Source organism: Ostrea edulis, chromosome 2 (genome assembly GCF_947568905.1).
Source record: "Ostrea edulis chromosome 2, xbOstEdul1.1, whole genome shotgun sequence".
NCBI classification, from domain to species: domain Eukaryota; kingdom Metazoa; phylum Mollusca; class Bivalvia; order Ostreida; family Ostreidae; genus Ostrea; species Ostrea edulis.
In genome coordinates, this window is record NC_079165.1 from 24188571 (window position 1) to 24208073 (window position 19503).

Consider the following 19503-nt stretch of genomic DNA (forward strand, 5'->3'; position numbering starts at 1 on the left):
TGTGTTGGTATACAATATATGTAAGAAAAAAAAAATTTTTTTTTTAGAAATATTGCAAGACTTGTCAAACTTCAAAATCATTTATCATGTTTTAATGAAAACTGATGTTAGAAATACTCTTTTCCAGTATCTGTTCCTACACATTTCATTCAACGTCATGGTACTAGTTATTCATCAGTTAACTACAATGTGTCAAAAAGGTCTGCCAAATATCCCAGCATTACTCCGCATAAAAACACAAATACTGATTTAAAAAAACTTCAAATATATCAATGAATACCAATGCATGATCCATATATAATATCATAAATCTATCAACAACTAATATTTGTTTGGAAAAGTAGCCATCCGCGGTAAACTGAACCGTTGCCATTTTTGATAGCCATGTTATCTATTATGGATGCGTTGATACAAAATCCGTGGAATCCATGTTGGATACCGATAGATTACTTATCATGCAAAGTTTTATCAAATGAGTGCTACCGGCGCTTTTGATAAATAGCTACATAGATAGCGAACACAAGGAGGTTCAGGGTTTCCTAGGGTGAGACTTTAATGGACGAGTTTACCCGATTGATGTGACACGATTGGGTCTTTACTTAAGGAATAACAAGGCCCTTGTATTATATTGATTAAAATCTTTCGAAATATTCCTAACTTGTCTTTCTCGGGCATGAACTGAGCAACACGATAAGAAATATTGTCGATTTTGAACTTATTCTAAACATTTTATTCTTTAGAAAGGACATATACCGAGTATGAAATAATGGGGATAGTTAAAAGCTGTGGACGACAAATCATCTATGTCATTAATGGATTATTTGGGGTTCGTATTTGCCTTTTTTTTCCCCTTTAGTACAGTAGTGTTGTTACAAAGTACTATACAGTCTTCAAATAAAAACAGCCCATTGACTTCAATAAAGTTAGTTATAGGTGAAATCGTTGAAATTGGTATAACTACATGTATTTTTTATCTAACGTTGATTCTTACCACGAATTTTGCACCACGTCAAGTTATATATGACGTCATAAATCAAACAGTAAGAATATGAGATGTCAAAATTTGATTTTTGTCCAGTTCATATACAACATTTCCTAACCTTATATAATTCTTTATATAATTCAGCTTAACAAAACATGCAAATAATCAGTATTTCTTTTCATTCAATTTTGAAACAATACCAACTGCATTTTATGGTGGTAAAATGGAAGTACATTTTAGAAAATAAAATAAAACCCAATACCAGACAATGAAATTAAAAATAAAATCCATGCTACTCAGGCGTACAACTACAGTAAAATACTAAAATAACGTACTGTAAATACATTATAAATAAAATCCATGCTACTCAGGCGTACAACTACAGTAAAATACTACAACAACATACTGTAAATACATCCAGGCCGACAACTACAGTAAAATACTAAAATAACATACTGTAAATACATTCAGGCGTACAACTACAGTAAAATACTATAATAACACACTGTAAATACATTCAGGCGTACAACTACAGTAAAATACTATAATAACATACTGTAAATACATTCAGGCCGACAACTACAGTAAAATACTAAAATAACATACTGTAAATACATTCAGGCGTACAACTACAGTAAAATACTAAAATAACATACTGTAAATACATCCAGGCCGACAACTACAGTAAAATACTAAAATAACGTACTGTAAATACATTCAGGCCGACAACTACAGTAAAATACTAAAATAACGTACTGTAAATACATTCACTGCTGCTTAAACTATGTTAGTTGTATTCAGTGAGTCTCTCTTGTTTTGTTTTTTTAATATTTCGAGCAAATCGTTGTCCGTGACATCGCCGAATCTAGCCGTATTGAAAGTGAAACTATCGTTTTGGTAAACATTGTGTTGAGCACCTGAACGCTTGAACATCACCGAGATGCTTTTAAACCATGTAACAGGTTTAATGCTATGCAAAAACATAAACAAAAGTAGGGAAACAGTAAAAATTATTGTTTACAATCTATATAGTAAGTTAGTAATAAAATGTACATGTGTGATCTCTTTTTACTATATAAGGTTTATAACATAACGCGTTCAATACCAATTGTTAGACCATTCTTTACATGCTGATTTTGACTACAGATTACTCCGTTTGCCTGATAAAGATAGAGGGCTCACGGTGGGTGTGACCGGTCAACAGGGGTGCTTAATCCTCATTGGCTCTTAATCCCACCCCCGGTGTCTCTAGGAGTCCGTGTTTGCCCTACTTAATTTTGTATTCTTTGTAGGAATTATGATATCACTGTTTGTTATCTTCACCTTTTCATCTATTTTAAGTAGTGTATACGTAATAAGTGTTTAATAATAGAATAACAATCAACAAATCAAAGGCTTTAAATGATATGATGTCATAGTAATATTTAAATTGTTTGGTTGATTATGAAAACATGCTTTTATCGACCCGATGAGACTTTGTCATGCATTGCCCTAATCGAAATGCTATAATTGTATATATCTGGTATTGTACTTGAGTTCGTTAGAAAGTAATTGTCCTTGAGAGAAATGAAAGAAATATAAGCACATCTACCTTGTAAACCTGTGATATATCTAAGAAATGCATGTATATCTTATTTTTGAAATATACATAAGGACGCTTTACGTCTGCATGTCGCTTCATAAAAAGTAAACTGGCGTAAATCGTTGCTGTTCATATCCTCATGCATTTTCCATAAATGAAATTTATTGATTCAGAAATTTCTTAATTATATTCACATTTTGTTTTCATTTCTGTGGGAGAATTCCGAGCTGTTAAAATAGTCCTGTTATATCTCAAGATTCACCCACGTATTGCTCACTTTAATGAGGAAATGACTGTCATTTCAAGTGGTCAAGAGACAGTGTATCGGAGGCAAACATATTGGGAAATGTAAATATTTGATAATAACCAAATTAAATTTGTGATGTGTGTATGAAATTAATCTTTTTAAGAAAATGTTTTTCTGTTACCAGCTTGTGGCGTTGTTCTGTTTTGTGGGGGGGATGTTCGTCAAATATGGGTCAGACGACCTGAAATCCATGCTGCCGGATTTGATGAAAGAACTTGTCAGAAAGATAGATCCTATTTTAAAAGGTATGAAGACTTCATGAAAAAGAAAATTATTGTAAACATGATACTTTAAAGGAACTGGTTCATGTTTTTTTGTTTTTTGTTGAAAAAAATATATAGTTTTCATTTTTTGATATTAAACATTAAAAAATATATAACACATTTAAAGTTCACAACCAAAAGTTGGACCTTCTTGTTACGAGGATAAGAGCAATAGTTTTGTGTGATGTAAACAAGATCCGAGGCTTGTTAATGTTAGCAATGCTAATTTTGTTGTTCAAAGCATCCTAACTTTTCACAGATACAAAAACCTTTAAATTACACATTGTACCTAGTGAATACTTGAAATATGGTATATAAACCTAGATCAATAACCTTACATTTTCAAAATTATCTTTAACAATAGCATACCCCTATCGATGTTGTCACAACAAATAATAAACTCTCTATAACGAGCTTCTGACATAACGCACATGTATAGGCGTAAACGTTTTGTGAAACCTTAAACACAGTAGAAAAATAGATTTTGATAATCAAAGGTGAAAAAGAAAATTTTGACGAAAACCGCGAATCAGTCCTCTTTAGCTGCAAGTTTGACCTAAATGTCTGTGTAAGTTTTACCTGTAAGTTTTACCTTAATGTTCTCTGTTAGCAATATGTTTTACAATTTTAAAAAAAATGGTGTTTTTTTTTTTCAGCAACCCATAGTTCATCGGAGAAATTTCTGGAAAATCTTGACCTTGAGAAATTGCTAGGCGACGCTGCCGTTGTCTTCATTGTGTTTGGTGCCATTTTATTTTTCATTGTGTTCTGGGGTTGCTATGGTGTCAGCTGTAAATCCAAATGTGCTCTTTATACGGTACATGTATATATATATTCAACACTACTTATTTTGAGTTCTTACTGTACGTCTAGAAAATTATCTGTTCACTTGAGGTGACAACAACCACAATAAGAAATGAGTACTCCTAGAATGTGGGGAAACGTTAGCAATGTACATTTCTGCCGTTCACTGTTCATCATCATCATCATCATCATCAGTTTTCTGACCATGGACATTGATGCATGACTTAAAACATAAAGTACTGAGACTGTTTCGTCACGTTCCGGAAACAAGTTAAGCGACGAGAGCCGTTATTGTTAGCCATACAAATCGTCGTACAATATTATATAGAACAAAGGAAGTTATATTTTGTTAATGTCACTTATATCCCTTGTTTATGTTCTCCTTACAATATTCCCATATTTTAACGGTCGGAATCGCTTATATCCATACTCCGTATTTTGAATCTAGTTTAGTATATCATAATGTCATTACCATTACAGTGTGTCATAATTATCAAAATTATTTTCATCATTAAAATGTGTTGAAATATCATTTGTTTATATATTTCAGTATGGTATACTTCTGCTAATTGTGATTGGTCAGTTTTTTATATTTCAGTATGGTATTATACTCCTGCTAATTCTGATTGGTCAGATTGTATGTGCTGTACTAATTACAAAGAGGAGAGATTTGGTAACTATCACGTTCTACAGAGTTATCTCCCGTGATTGTCTCAAACAGCTGTAGACATACTGACATAGTATCTAAAAGAAATGAACGGATTTCAATCAAGTTTCCAACAACATTCAAAACTTCCTTGACGATAAAACATATCTAATCACAACAGCGCGTAACTAAACAAGGTGCTCGAATCTTGGAGTGTAACGTTTATCTTCAAATGTTCATCTCCCAAGGCACTTCATGACACGTTTTATAGACTTTAGGGATGGTATTTATTATCGAATTAACTAAGCTACGAAGCATTTCAGCTTCTGTTAAAACGTAATATATGTCCAAATTGGGCACGTTTGGCTCTATATGGAAATCTTCATGTGCTCTATCTATTACGACGTACTTCACAGAGTACAGTTTGCAACGACCGCCATTGGTGACGTCACTTCAGTTGTTTTATCTCATGTGTTAAAAACCTTCAACATATCTACGGTAATTGTTTTCACAGCATGTTGTCTCCAAAAAGTATTTTGGAAATCTTCCAAACCACACGTCTACATATTTCTTTAATACTGTGTTGTATGTTTTTATTTTCCTAACTTACTAATACTCCTGTGCGTATGACTAACCCCTTTGCCGCTGATCTTTTTTATAGTCAGTCATTCATTTCCAAGACGCGCTGTGCATATTTCAAGCATATTTAAAGGCAAGACATTTCATAAAGAAGGCATTAAACTGTTCAGCTATGAAGATGCTAGAAGTAGGAAGATTTGATGCAAACTCAATTGAAGCTGAAATCAGTTTATTTAGAATGAACGCTTCTTTTTACATATATGTATTTAATGGTGTTTTACAATACGTAAATGTTGATGTAATTATTTACAAGTTTTAAAAATTGAAAATCTTTAACTTGCTCTGAAGTATCAGGAATTCAGATTGCCTCTCACTCAGTTTTGACGACATTTTCATCAAATAGGATGGTGCATGCCAAACATAATACTTATACATGTACATTAAAACTGTTATTTTGAATGATATTCTTTATCTCAGTGTAAATCAAACGGGGTCTTCTCTGAACTCTCAGGTTTTTTTCCGGCTCATTTCATGTATTCACTCAAACAATTCACAATGGTACATGAGGTACATAAATATAATTTTATAAGTATATAAACAACATTGCCAAGGGTACAAGTATATAAATAATACATGCACATATATGTTCATTAGCAGAAAATAGAGGTGAGGGCATAATGCATACAAAGGGGTTCGAGAATTTAATAAATATACATGTTAAGGAGGACAGCAGACTAACTCCTGGATTTTAGAAATAAATATACTATTTTTGTTTTAAAGTTTGATGTTGTCATTGTTTAAAAAGTTTGATGTCATTAATTCTTTAAATTTCAGTGTATTTGGTAAATGACAATATCTAGGAGCCAAACAATTCGTTGACCGGTCTATAGGGGATATTTTCTCCTCTTGGGCACTTGATTCCACCTCTGGTGTGTACAGGGATCCGTGTTTTCCCACCTCTCTATTTTGTATTCCTTAAATGAGATATGAGATTGATCAATGTTCGTTATCTTCACCTTCACTGTACTAATTTCGCTTGGAGCTGTTTCAAATAAAATCAACACCACAAAAATACAAACCAGATATGACTAGTGATAAGGACCAAAATTTAGGCAGCTTCTTTTATCAAATACTTTCGAATACATTTAATTCTCGGATTATCCAGCACTTTTAAAATGTTGTTTGAAACTGAGCTTCATCCACAAATGCTCCAAGCATTACGTACGTTGATTTTCTTCAGATTTGATTTCACCTCTATTAATGCTTGTAGTCTTTGTTTTACATTTAGTAAGGTGTGTTTTGCTTCCAAATCGAATGAATTCTGTCTTTGATGTTTTCATTTTAAGTTTGTATTCGGTCACCCAATTATTCATTGTCAGTGCGCATTCTTTAAGCCCTCGAAAGGCTTCTACTTCGATGTTTGTTGGCATTGGATTAAAGCGATTATATCCATTATGGTCATCTGGAAATCCATACACTGAAATAATCGGGGGAATGAGGTCAATCAAATGTCCCTGCATGCGTTAGGTATAACCATGGACCCAAGCATTCCCCTTGTGGAACGCCGCATAACAACTGGTGTAGAAATGAGGATACATAGTTTATGTAAATTTTAGTAGCTACAAGATCGCACGAATAAATTCATCGAGTCGGTGTAGGCCATTGACTCTATAGATTTATGCTATATATAGACTAAGTTTAATGATTTAAAACATTCTGTGATAATTTAGATGAAATCCGTTCATTAGGTTTTGTGCAATCCTAATGTCTACAAAGTTTTGGGACAACCATTGGGCATGTATAAAAAACATCATTAGATATGAAACAGATGATAATTCATCGATATGAATTGAATAGAAGTGAAACGTTTAGGATATTTATAGATACAAGTGATGACTGTGTGTCTATTGATCATTGAATGTTTTAGATATATATTGTTTCTTTTATCACAGATCGATGACAAGTTAAAACCCGAATTAAAGAGTTCCATAAAGGTGTATTACATTGGCGATCACGCGATGGACGCTGTTAGTGTTCTGTGGAATGCCATTATGTTGAAGGTAAGTAGTTATCTTGGCATAACACGTATCAAATAATAAAAGGGGTATTGCGGCAACCATTGCAGGATTGTGGTGGAGTTTTAATTTAACTACCATTCGACAGATTAGCACGTGTCATCCTAAAGTGCTTGCATAATCTCGTATGAAATGGGTGAAGATAATGCACAGTGATTAGTCTAGAAATCCCTTAAAGAATACATTATCAAGAACGGAGCAAACACGGATTCTGAAGATACCAGACGTGTTCTCAGGTGACTAGGAAGAATACATATCCCCTGTTGACCGTTCACTCTCACCGTGAACCCTCTATCTTGATCAGGAGTAATTCGTAACCAACAATTAGTGTGAAAAGAATAGGGACCTTCACAATTAATTTCAAAAAGTCAGTTTCCCTCCTAGTGACAGGCTGTACATTACAACGACAATGTAATTCTCCAGTTCACTTTCAACGAGGCCGTTGAAACCCCTGTAATATCAACTTATTTGCCATTAACATGCTTCGTTTTGGAAATTGGTCATAAGCAGAACATGCTTTCGCGTTCTGAATCAGTTTGAAGATAATATGTAAATAGTAAATGGAACATTACTACATAGATATTGGAAACTGACGATGGGCAAACTCAAGTCACCACTTTTGCTGTAAATTTTATTTGTTAGTTTGTCATCATCGTCTATGTTCAGTAAAATATCCAAAAATAAAGCTGGTATGGAAGTCAGGTATGGAAGATTCTGTGAGGTTATGTTAATCATTTCCTAATTTCCCACTTTCTATCTTTATGAATACGTCTGTGCAAATCAAAGATGTAGATATTGCCAAAACATTTCTGCCTACCAATTGGCGAAACCAATTCCATTCTTTGTATAGATATGATAATCTTGAGATTTTGATGCATCCAGCATATGTAAGCGTGATATAAATTCTTTCAGTTTTCTTGCTGTGGTGTGGATAATTACAAAGACTTTACTTCCGGAGTTTGGAATACCACGCCCATTGCTGAAATCACGCAGGCGCATACCAACCTAGACACGCCCCTAATGTGCTGCACGGAGAAAGAAAGGTCAAAATCTACAACAAATTGGTGGACCTGCGCAACAACCCCCTTTGACTCTACAAAATCAAATTACATGACAGTAAGCTAGACAAACAAATCCATCGATTCATTAATGTTTATAATAAACCAGCGTATATTGTTATACAATGTAGATCGAAGTTTGAAAAGATAGTGTACTTTAATCATATTGAAAATCCATAATACACTTATTTATCATATTGATGAAAAATGCGTCAGTCTTCATAGTTGAAAATGATATGAGTTTTTCTTAAGTAGAAAATGGTCTTAATTTTTGCTTCTTTTTTTGCAGGGTTGCTATGACGAAGTGTGGACGTATTTAGAACAGTACATCAACATAGTAGTGGGCTGTGCGGGGGGTCTAGCAGGACTGGAGGTTTTGTTGTTTTTATCAATCTTAAAGACACTTGTTAAGAACAAATCCTTTGACATTTTTGCAATTTGGGGGGGGGGGGGGTACAAAATTCGGGAATGCTTTAAAAATTCCAAAATGATGCAAGAGCACTATTTCAATCAATGTGTCAAGAGTTCAAGCGATTACAGAGTGCCTCTATACGGGAAAGCGCTGGAAACAAATACACAGTAAACACTAATAATGTGGTCATCTTGACTTAATTCAGTTTGTAATCTTGCTATTTTTACTATCAGCATTGTCTATGGAAATATTTGGAAACAGAGAAGTTCGATTGTAGCATGTGCCCTTTGTTCACACCCTCACTAGATGAAATAGATAAAGGTTTGAGGAGTAACTATTGTCACTTTTTTTGTAGCTTTTGCTGGCTTTCTTTGCCATCAGTATAGCGAACGGAATGGACAAAAAGAATAAAGTCGATACAGAAAGCAACGGAAAGAGGAAAAAATAAACAGTCTTAGGCTGAATAATGTGGGATATTATTGTTTCATGTAATTGTGCCCTGATTTCATTAACTTCATTGACAGTTTTTGATTTATGTAAAAAAAAAAAAAAAAAAAAAACTTTGCTTAGAATCCTGTCATTTTGTCAGTAATGTTTAAACAATGTGAAATATAGGTTTATGATATTTAAGATTCTCTAGAAACAAGTAATACACAGAGTTATGATGGTGACGAATTTAACCGTTTTGAAGAATGATCTGTTATAACTTTGTCGTATGAAGAAGTTTTTAGTACTTTCTGTAGATATGATATTTTGTCAAACTCAGAAGCGGAATTTTGCACAAATCAATCGATGACTTGTAGCGACACTGAAAGTGTCGGCTAATAGACCGTTATAACTATCGTTGTTATCAGTGATTATCACGTGACAGGTGTAAAAAAAAATCCCATACGTCAACAAATCATATATGTAATAAAAGTATCCCGAAGGAGTTTTATTTTTCTCGGTGATATCGTAAGATATTTATTTTTCTATCGGAACTTGATAATCCTACAAGGAAAATAAACCGAATAAGATGAAGGCTTTCTTTTAAAACTTGACGAACGTTTTTCTGAAGTGTATAATTATTAATTTGAATTGTCGGATTGACATTATTGTTGAAAAAAAATGCCGATTGGATTTGGAGAAATTACCCGAGAAAGCATTTCTTATCAATTTTCATTAGTCAGAGTCTGTATACGAAGTTCATTTCACTGAACGGATGTACAAACTATACAATGTACTATACACGAAGATGTATATATACTGTAAGTGTAATATGATGTCAATGAATGATTTCTGGTCAGTTATACAGTAAGAGTTATCTACCTTGTTTCTTGTTGAATTAAAAAAAAAAATGGTTTAACTAAAGTTTGTTGACTTATGTATTTAATTCACTAATTATTATGAGCGTATTTTGTTAATTACATTGACTTAACAATATGAATGTGAGACTTTAATAAAATCAACAGATGATCCATCTGTAGGACATGTATATATTGGTCATGTTCACAGCGTTACATGAAATGCACAGAGATTTGAATTATTTGTACATGTTATTTCCAACTAGTAAACAAACTTATTACTGTAATAGGTGCTCTGCAAGCATTTTTATCTTGATCTCATAAAACCATATCTCTGTCTCTGATAAACTTGTTTTATAACAAGTTGATGGTACAGGGGTTTCAACAGTCTCGATTGAAGTCAGCATTTCGCAAATTCTATGGTCTTTATAACGATCTAGTTCGTCAATACAACCTATCATTTGGTCAAATGCTGTCTGACGTATTTCATACCGATTGTTAGGCCGTTCTTCGCACACTGATTTTGACTACGGATAACTCTGTTTACCTGATTAGGATATAGGGTTCACGTCGGGTGTGACCGGTTGACAGGGGATGCTTACTCCTCCAAGACACCTGATCTCACCTGTCCAGGGGTCTGTGTTTGCCCAACTATCTATCTTGTATTGCTTGTAGGAGTTATGACATTGATAACTGTTCGTTATCTTCACCTTTCATCCAAAACTTTTAATTGCAAACAAACTTTGCAGTGCCTAGATATAGACCATCTTGTACATATAAATCCAGCTACGTGTTCTTAGTCTTCTTTCAGCTATAGTGCAGCTGGACATGTCATTACTGGTGATGTTGATATAGTTGAAAATGAAGACCTCAAATCACTTATTTTAGAATGTCCAAAATTCAGAGAACCTCGGTCTTTCAATTGGCGACAGAACTTCGTCTCTATTATGAATTCTGTCGAAGATTATGCCTGACGATGGGCTGAATATGAAAAAGAACTTGATACCTTGTCAGAATGGATTAATTAAAAGTATAAGAGGAATATTAAAATCCCGTATTAGACACAACAAAACAAAAGTAAGTATACCATCTCTCCATCTGTGTTTATTAAACGAGAAGTGATCAAAGGAAATTATGTTTTGGTTCCAGCTGACAAAGTTTGTAACAACATTGTCTTTGTTTGTAAGGCTCATTATTACAACTATATTTTAAGCGAACTTGGCATTAATTCCACTTTTGGTAATCGTACTTATACTCCAACTGCCCTTTCAAAAGATGAAATTCTTCAAAATGCATGCTTGACCGCCGCGATGGTCTAGAGGTAGAGCGTTCACCCGGCATGTGGAAGGTCGAATCCCGGTCACGACAGACCTATGTCGTTAAAACAGGTTGAGACAATTTCATCATCAAACGCTCGACATCAGGTGTGAATGTCACGGGTCCTCGGAGATGACGCAGTAGTTGTGAAACGCTAAAGAACCCTCACTGCTCAATGGCCGTAAGCGCCGAGCATGGGCCTAAATTTGAAGCCCTTCACCTGTCTTGGTGACGTCTCCATATGAGTGAAAAATTCTCGATCAATCGAGAGAGAGAAGGGGGGGGGGGTACACAAAACAAAATACAATCAATCAATCGATCAATCAAAAACATACTTCATTTGTGGACACATTTAATATCCCAGTCAATGAGATGAATGAATGTGAAATATCGTACATATACTGGATTCCTAAACTTCATAAAAATCCTTACAAATAACGATACATTGCTGTATCCAGTAAATGTTCTACCAAGCCCCTATCTTTAATGCTACTCACGTAAATGTCCCACTACATAAATGCCAGAAGTGGTGTAAATCAAATGTGGATTCTAAACAATTCCAAAGAACTTTTAATAGATTTGAAATCTCAAAACTTTTCTCAAATCAACAACATCAAAACGTATGACTTTTCAACACTATGCTTTGATACCAGAAATGTGTGAGCGTGAATATAATGTATACATTGCAAAATCTTTTGGGATTTGTCTATTTGTTACTTCGTGCTTAGTTTTATGTTACATGTCTTATTTTATTATTCGCATCACAATAAAAACTGTTGGACCCCTCACCCCGTAAAAAAAAAAAATTGGAAACCCCTCCCCGGAACAATATTACTTGGTTTTTTGACTTGCGTTTAGGTCCCTACTACAAGTATTATCTACTAAATCATGTTGCCTGAATGATCCCTTATGTTTAATATTGAATACGTTTATGTATGTAAATGTAACAACAATTTCTTATAAAATTTTGTCATGGGGTGCATATTAATACTACAATGGTGGGGCATTTTGACCAGGCGATTTTGTAAGGGGCAATCTAATTAAAATCAGATCCGTTACCTTCTCCAGTGCAATGGTTAGAGAATATCTGATTTTAATAATAGATTTTGTATGGGGGTGCCTTTGACTTGCACCCGGTTTATGTACGACTTGCTTAATCCACAGAATAATGGTACGACTTGCTTAAACTCCCCAAGATGGCCGAGCATGAGGATGAGGATGGTCGGTCCGCAAGTAAACGGAGAAAGACAGGTCCTTATCTGTCTCCAGGCGACTTGTCGCCTATGGTACAAGACGATTTATCAGCAGCTTTATTTAGTCTGTGTTCAACCAAAGCTAAGTTGTTACCGTACAAATTGACGTCATGTAACGCAGCGGCTACTAATGGCGTACCCTTTTCTAAAGCATTTTGTGAACTAGAAAATTTGGATAAAGGGTTCTTTTTGGGAGATGTATTCAGGAGAGGAATAAACATTGGAATTGATTTTCTCTATGGAAAAATTACGGAAGCAAAACACGAGAAAATTATACTGGAAAAGCTTGTCAAGTTTCTGAAATTAGGTAATTTGACTATGGATCCCTCTTTGCAGTGTGGAGTGTCCCCAAATGTTGTTGCTTGCCATAATTTATCACTTCAATGAGTGTGTAGTGATGGTCCAACAGTTCAATAGTCTGACAGTTTGATGGTCCTAATCCAAGTCTCCTCAGTTAGACACCAACCCCCGCTTTTATCAGGTTGGGAACACTTCCCCTTTAGCGAGATCTTCTTGCTAAATAGCAAGAGAGTAAACATTACCATAAACAGGTGTTTTGGTGTCTTTATAAAAAATAATGGGGCCACATTTAAAAATATGTTTGTTTCCCCTCTCCCGACCCTAAATTTCAGAGGAAGGTCGGTAGGTAGGTAAAAAGTTTGTTTTTTTTTAGCTAGCAGAATTTTATTTATTATGAAATTCCCATAACCATTAACAATGCCCGATACCAAACGTCGTGAAGCACATCATCCATGTTTCCTCATCAAACTCGTATAGTCAGTTCTCGCGTAAATTCTGCTTTGATTGCCACGTTTTGCAATTAGGGAAGGTGTCGATATTTCGGACAGTACTTCATGTATTTTGGAAATGCTCATTATCTAACCACTAAACTTAGGCATTGGACTACATGTATACATATTGGTTGATTCGACGAACATTGGGTTTCAGCAGAATTTTCTCTGCTATTTATGCCACATACTAACACTTAAATAAAGTTAGGGAGAATGTTGCAAGTATGGACAATGGTGTTAGTTTTGGACACATGGTGTTATAAAATTGGTAAACTCGGTTGCTGTCTTTTATTTATGGTTCACTGACATTTTATGTTTTTGTTTTTTGCACATTATCTTAATTTGTATATGATAGTGATTTTGATTATATTTTTAAATGATATCGGTAGATCTAGTTTACCAGAAAACGTTTCAACGGGACTTGATTTTGCCGATCAAACAAAATGGATGCTGACATCAACCAATCAGAGCTGAGTTACACATGTGCATATAATTAGGTGTTTTCCAGTTTGTAAATATAGCATTAGTTCAGAAATAAGTTAAATTGAGAATGCTTCTGATTGACTGTCAAAAATATCGCATCCGTCCGAAATATCAACACTTTCCCCTACTGAAGAACACAACTTGCACACTGGATGCCCCGAATTCTCTTGTTTCCTCGCTCCTCGTATAGACAACATTTCTCCATCTCGATCTTGCAGATCACTAGTCCGAATTGCGAGCCGAATTCAATGTTAAACTCACTTGTAACTAATCAATAAAACAATCATGATTCTTGTACTTATTAATATCGATTAAAAGAAAATATCAATCCAAAATTCGATATTAAACAGAAACCAACAGTTGTAGTCAACCGAATTTTCACTGCCATTTGAGCAAACGAGTCTCGTGACTCAAAACAAAGCTCGACAGTTTGATAAAATGTTTTCAAGAGACTGTTTATGTGATGAAAGAACCCATAAAATCGATATTAGTAAGTACAAGAAGAATCGTTTTATTGATTAGTTATGAGCTTAAAATTGAATTCGGCTTGTAAGTATTTGAAATCAGCCAGAGAATGCCGCCTCCAGCTGGAGGCGGCGAAATTTCTAGATTTCGGACCAGAACACCTCCTGTATTCGTATTATTATTTTTTAATTTTGGATCGAAACCAAAGAAGATATAGAAAATTTTTGTCATTATAAAATACTGATCTGCACCAGAAACGACCTTGAAATTTTCTTAAAATTAAAAAAAAAAACTTCACCAGAATGGTGTAATAAAAACTTATGGGTCGGTGTGAATTTTCAGACTCGGTCGGGCGAGGGGAAACAAACAATATTTTTATTTTGGCCTGGCAAATTCTGTGCAATGCTGAATAAGTGTGACACACACTCAACATGAAGCAAATTGTCTAGATATAGAATTGAGAACACAGTTAAGAAATTTCATTTCAACATTGCTGCATAATAGGGAAGGAGGCTGAAATCCAGTGCACATCGTGAGTGTTTTTGTTTTGATTAATATTTTTGCAGAAGTATCGGACATTTAACACTTTTTCTTCTTTTCACGTGAAACATGAGATGTACTACTACTATGGAATAATCATGTTTTAGTGAGAGCTGTACAGGGGAAGTGTTCCCAACCTGTTTATGATTTGAAGTTTGCAAACGTCAGATCATAAATGTGTGAGTTATAGTCTAGGGAGTCTCAGATTAGATGGTCTGAAAGTTCGATAGTCTGACAGTTCAAGAACGGGGCTGTTTCTATATTTGCTGCATTATATTCTTGATCATTGTCAGAAACGCACGATTGGCTGCACTACTTTTACCTCCGACGACGATTCCTGAATTGAAATACATTATTTTGAATTTGTTTAATGATACGAGGTATGAAAGGCATCATCATTACAATATATGTGGAAATATGTACACAGGAAAGATGTTTTTGCATTTGTCCAGAAGAAGGGACGGGTTGTCCGAAAAATTGGACAATCTGGAATCGTTTCGTTATTGTGCTCTACTTTCGGTTTAAAATTACAATGAATAGTTCATACAAAAATGTATTTATGTCGCTGTATGTATATTCTCTCCATTTAGCATGTGTAATGATAAAAGTGACATGTATATTTGGTGATTTTTCTGGGGGCCTAGACTTTACATTGGAAAAATCATCAGCATTTTGGGGGAAAGAAGGCAATAACTCTATTTGTCGACCTTAATTAGTGTGTAAAATACAACATATATATAGCTTTGTTTCCAAAGGAATCCATGCTTTTTTCCACCTTTTTCATGTACGCACAAACATATAATCACATGTTCTTGAGAGTATGAATTACTGAGAATCGTATCATTCACTTAATCAGGATTACATTCCCGCTTGATGAAAATCCAGGCTAGATTGCTCAAGACTTCACCACTACAGAATAATTTGTTTTTGATGGAAAAGAAATGGTCAAGTTTAAGGCTGTTAGCTCAACCGAACTGAAGGTTCACATGAGCTTTTCTGATCACCTGTGTCAGGGTTGGGCGGTTAAAACTGCCCCCGGTTTTAACCAGGTTTTAACCATCCCGGTCAATACTCCCCAAGTGGTCAATAATGGTCAATTGTGATTTAAACTGTCCATTTTCCTATTTTTGTACATTTCTTGCAAAGATAAAGATAAATTAAGTCTTTTCATTATATGGATCAATTGTTGATTAATATTTTTCATTAGGTAATCAAATGTAATTTCTTAAGTTTAATATATTTAGTTTGTTGAAACTGACCGAAATATCTTCAGTGCCTACCAGAAGGTCACAGTTCTATAGCATATAGCTTAACAATTTGAGAAAGACCTCTTAATACAGATTAAGAATAAATGGTAGCTGGACATTACCTGAGCACAGGAAGCAGAGTTGACAGGTGTTAATAAGCAAAGGCTGGGACCAGAGATGACCAGTGTGTGTGTTATTGTTATGAAAACATCACCAACCCACCTCCTCAAATGTTTATTCAACAGTTAAAACGAAGATTGATGAAACAATACTTATAGGTAGTTCTTGTTAAACTAAGGAATTTGAACAGAAACTTTTACATCTTCCCCAATTCAACAGAGTCATTTGTACATTATTTATATTATAAACTGATAGTGCATGTTATGAATTACAGTATTTACCATAATGGTCACTTAAACATTTGAAATAAATAACACAGACTATAATAACCAAATAATCTTCAATCGACCAGTATTGACTGGTTTTAATCAGTATTGACTACCGGCCCGGTCTATACTCATATTGACTACTTTTTTGCCAACCCTGCCTGGTGTCCGTAGTAAAGTGGATTCAGATTTGTTCAAATGAAGGGCAATACCTGAAATAGTGAAACAGCAAAAAATACAGTGACAACATGTAACATTTTTCTTCTCCAGAACCACTTTGTTAATTTCACCTAAACTTGGTATTTATAAACATCCTTAGGGGTAGGAGATTCAAGTTTATTCAAATGAAGGGCCACACTCTTCTCAAAGGGGAGATAATTGCAAGATAGTAAAAGACATAATTTATGACATTTGAAAATTGTCTTCTCCAGAACCACTGGGCCAATTTCAACCTAACTTGGCACAAAGCATCCTTAAGTGAAGTTTGTTCAAAGATGAGGCCATAACTGTCTTCAACGGGAGAAGTCCTTTCGAAATTCGAATCTTGCAAAATTTTCTTGCTTGCAAATAAAAGTTTGTTTATTGTATAGTTAGGGCCATAATGCAAACATGTTATTAGAAAAAATAACGCATGCAAGTTAACTTTTTGTCACTATGAGTCACCTCTCTGCGATCCTGTTCTTCATCAAATACCGTGTGGTACTCTAAATTAACTCGAGAGGTCATTTTTAGTTAACTTGTTTAAGTTATTCTTTGTCAAGTTGTCAACCCGTCTCACTTCATGCCATATGCACCACAGATTTTTGCTTGTGGACCAAGACAAACACACATTTCTTATACAATAGTTATATTCAAAACCCAGGTAAAGCATTCAAAGTCTTCTGAATAGCGGGGGAAATTGTTCATTTGTTGATAAAAATTTCCACCCAAAAATGTAAATAACACAAAAATGTAAGTAACACATCATGATAAGTAAAATTCTACTAAGCTCCGTCTGCTACATGCAGCCATTAACAATTGTCGATCGAAGTTTGTGCACTACATCTTCTTTTACATCCTGGAATCCCAGAGTGCAATATATATCAGCAGGAAATACAAAACAACGAAGATTTTAAGCAAAATCAATGACTACGTAAGATCAAAGAAATAATGATAACGTGTTATTTTTTGAAAACTGTAAATGTTTGTGTTAAATATCTCATTTACGTTATTTTTCAAATAACATGTTTGCATTATGGCCCTGACTGCAACTGTATCTAATGGTTCTTTTATCTCTTATACACTTGCAACCACCTGTAGAGCATTTCTAAAATGGATTTTGATAGGCTGATATTTTTATGACAGAAAGGTTAATCTGAAGTGACCCTGTATAGGATGTTGTTAGATGTCTGAGTAGAGGTTGCAGATCCAAAAGAGCCAATTTTAATTAGATTGATCAGTCAAAGAACTATAACTGATTCAAACAATATTTTATTATGATAATTCATGATTGGACAGCCGTCATTGCCTATATAAGTCCTCTTCGAACTCTCAAAGAACTATAGTGCAAAACTGCAAATATATTAATTTACTCTGCATTTTTAGCTCACCTGAGCTGAAAGCTCTAGTGAGCTTTTTTGATCGCCTGTTGTCTGTCTGTCTGTCCATCTCTTTGTAAACTTTTTACATTTTCGACTTCTCCAGAACCACCAGGCCAATTTCAACAAAACTTGGCTAAAAGCATCCTTGGTTGAAGGGCTTTCAAGTTTGTTCAAATAAAGGGCCATGTCCTTTTCAAAGGGGAGATAATCACAACAATGCAAAAATAGGGTGGGGTCATTTTAAAATTTCCTTCTCAAGAACCACAGAGCCAGAAAAGCTGATATTTACATGAATCTTCCTGACATAGTGCAGATTTGTTTGTTAAAATCATGACCCCCAGGGGTAGGATGGGGCCACAAGGGGGGATCAAAGTTTTGCATACAAATATATAGGGAAAATCTTTAAAAATCTTCTCAAAAACTACTGGGCCAGGAAAGTGGAAATTAGCATATTAGCTTCCTAACATATTGCAGATTCATATTTGTAAAAATCATGGCCCCCGGGGACAGGATGGGGCCACAAGGGAGGATCAAAATTTTACATAGAAATATATAGGGAAAATCTTTAAAAATCTTCTTTTCAAAAACTACTGGGCCAAGAAAGTGGAAATTTACATGAAAGCTTCCTAATGTAGTGCAGATTAAAGTTTGTTCAAATCATGGCCCCTGAGGATAGGATGGTGCCACAATAGGGGCTCAAAGTTTTACATACAAATAGATAGGGAAAATCATTACAAAAATTCTGATGAAAAATCACTGGGCCAGAAGTTTTCATTCACATCAAAGCTTCCTGACATAGTCCACATTCCAATTTTGAAAAAATCATGGCCCCCGGGGGTAGGTTGGGACCACTCTAGGGATCAAAGCTTTACATGTGAATATATAGGAAAAATCTTTAAATATGAGTCAAGGTGACTCAGGTGAGCGATGTGGCCCATGAGCCTCTTGTTTCCTTCAATATACAACTCGGGTGATCGGGAGATATTCTTATTTTGCAGGTGAAATGGTTAATGTAGACATTGAAACTGACATGACCACTCTACTGGCAAACCATCTTTTTGGAAAACTGGCAACTTCACCAGACTTCACTATTGACAAAAACTGTAAGAGTAAAAGGAGAGGGAAAAAATGCAGCTGTGGTGATGAAAATTGTGTATTGACCGGAGATTATGGGGATACCAGTATAGGTATAAAGTATATGCATGTAATAGATTTTAGTTCACCTGAGCGAGACTCATGTTTCATGGTGTTTGTTAGTGATGAAGCAATTGTCAATTGTTTGTTTCATACATTCCGATTATCGGTTCCATTTAAGCTCCTTAAATTTTTGCATTTTAATTTGCTGAGTTTTTTCAGCTAGAAAACAAATTTTTAAATTATGACTGTGTCACTTGTCCATTGCTATAGACTAGGTTTATGACTTAAATTAATTGCCCAGCTTAGGAGTTGA

General features: G+C 34.7%; 2 protein-coding genes across 2 annotated transcripts in view; both read left to right on the forward strand.

Moving 5' to 3' along the window:
* Nucleotides 1-627: 627 nt before the first annotated feature.
* On the forward strand, nucleotides 628-10182 carry LOC125679562 (tetraspanin-1-like). Its single transcript, XM_048918877.2, has 8 exons — nucleotides 628-826; nucleotides 2996-3116; nucleotides 3791-3951; nucleotides 4537-4611; nucleotides 7116-7223; nucleotides 8151-8354; nucleotides 8586-8669; nucleotides 9064-10182. The coding sequence occupies exons 1-8, from the start codon at nucleotides 767-769 to the stop codon at nucleotides 9154-9156; spliced, it is 906 nt and encodes a 301-aa protein (XP_048774834.1). The 5' UTR covers nucleotides 628-766; the 3' UTR covers nucleotides 9157-10182.
* A 2286-nt stretch (nucleotides 10183-12468) lies between these two features.
* Nucleotides 12469-19503, forward strand: part of LOC125679558 (uncharacterized) — a 9719-nt gene continuing 2684 nt past the window's right edge. The window contains exons 1-2 of the mRNA XM_048918872.2: nucleotides 12469-12868; nucleotides 19052-19240. Of these exons, the coding sequence (XP_048774829.2) occupies nucleotides 12505-12868; nucleotides 19052-19240 (553 nt within the window). The 5' untranslated portion in view covers nucleotides 12469-12504. The remainder of the gene's footprint in view (nucleotides 12869-19051; nucleotides 19241-19503) is intronic.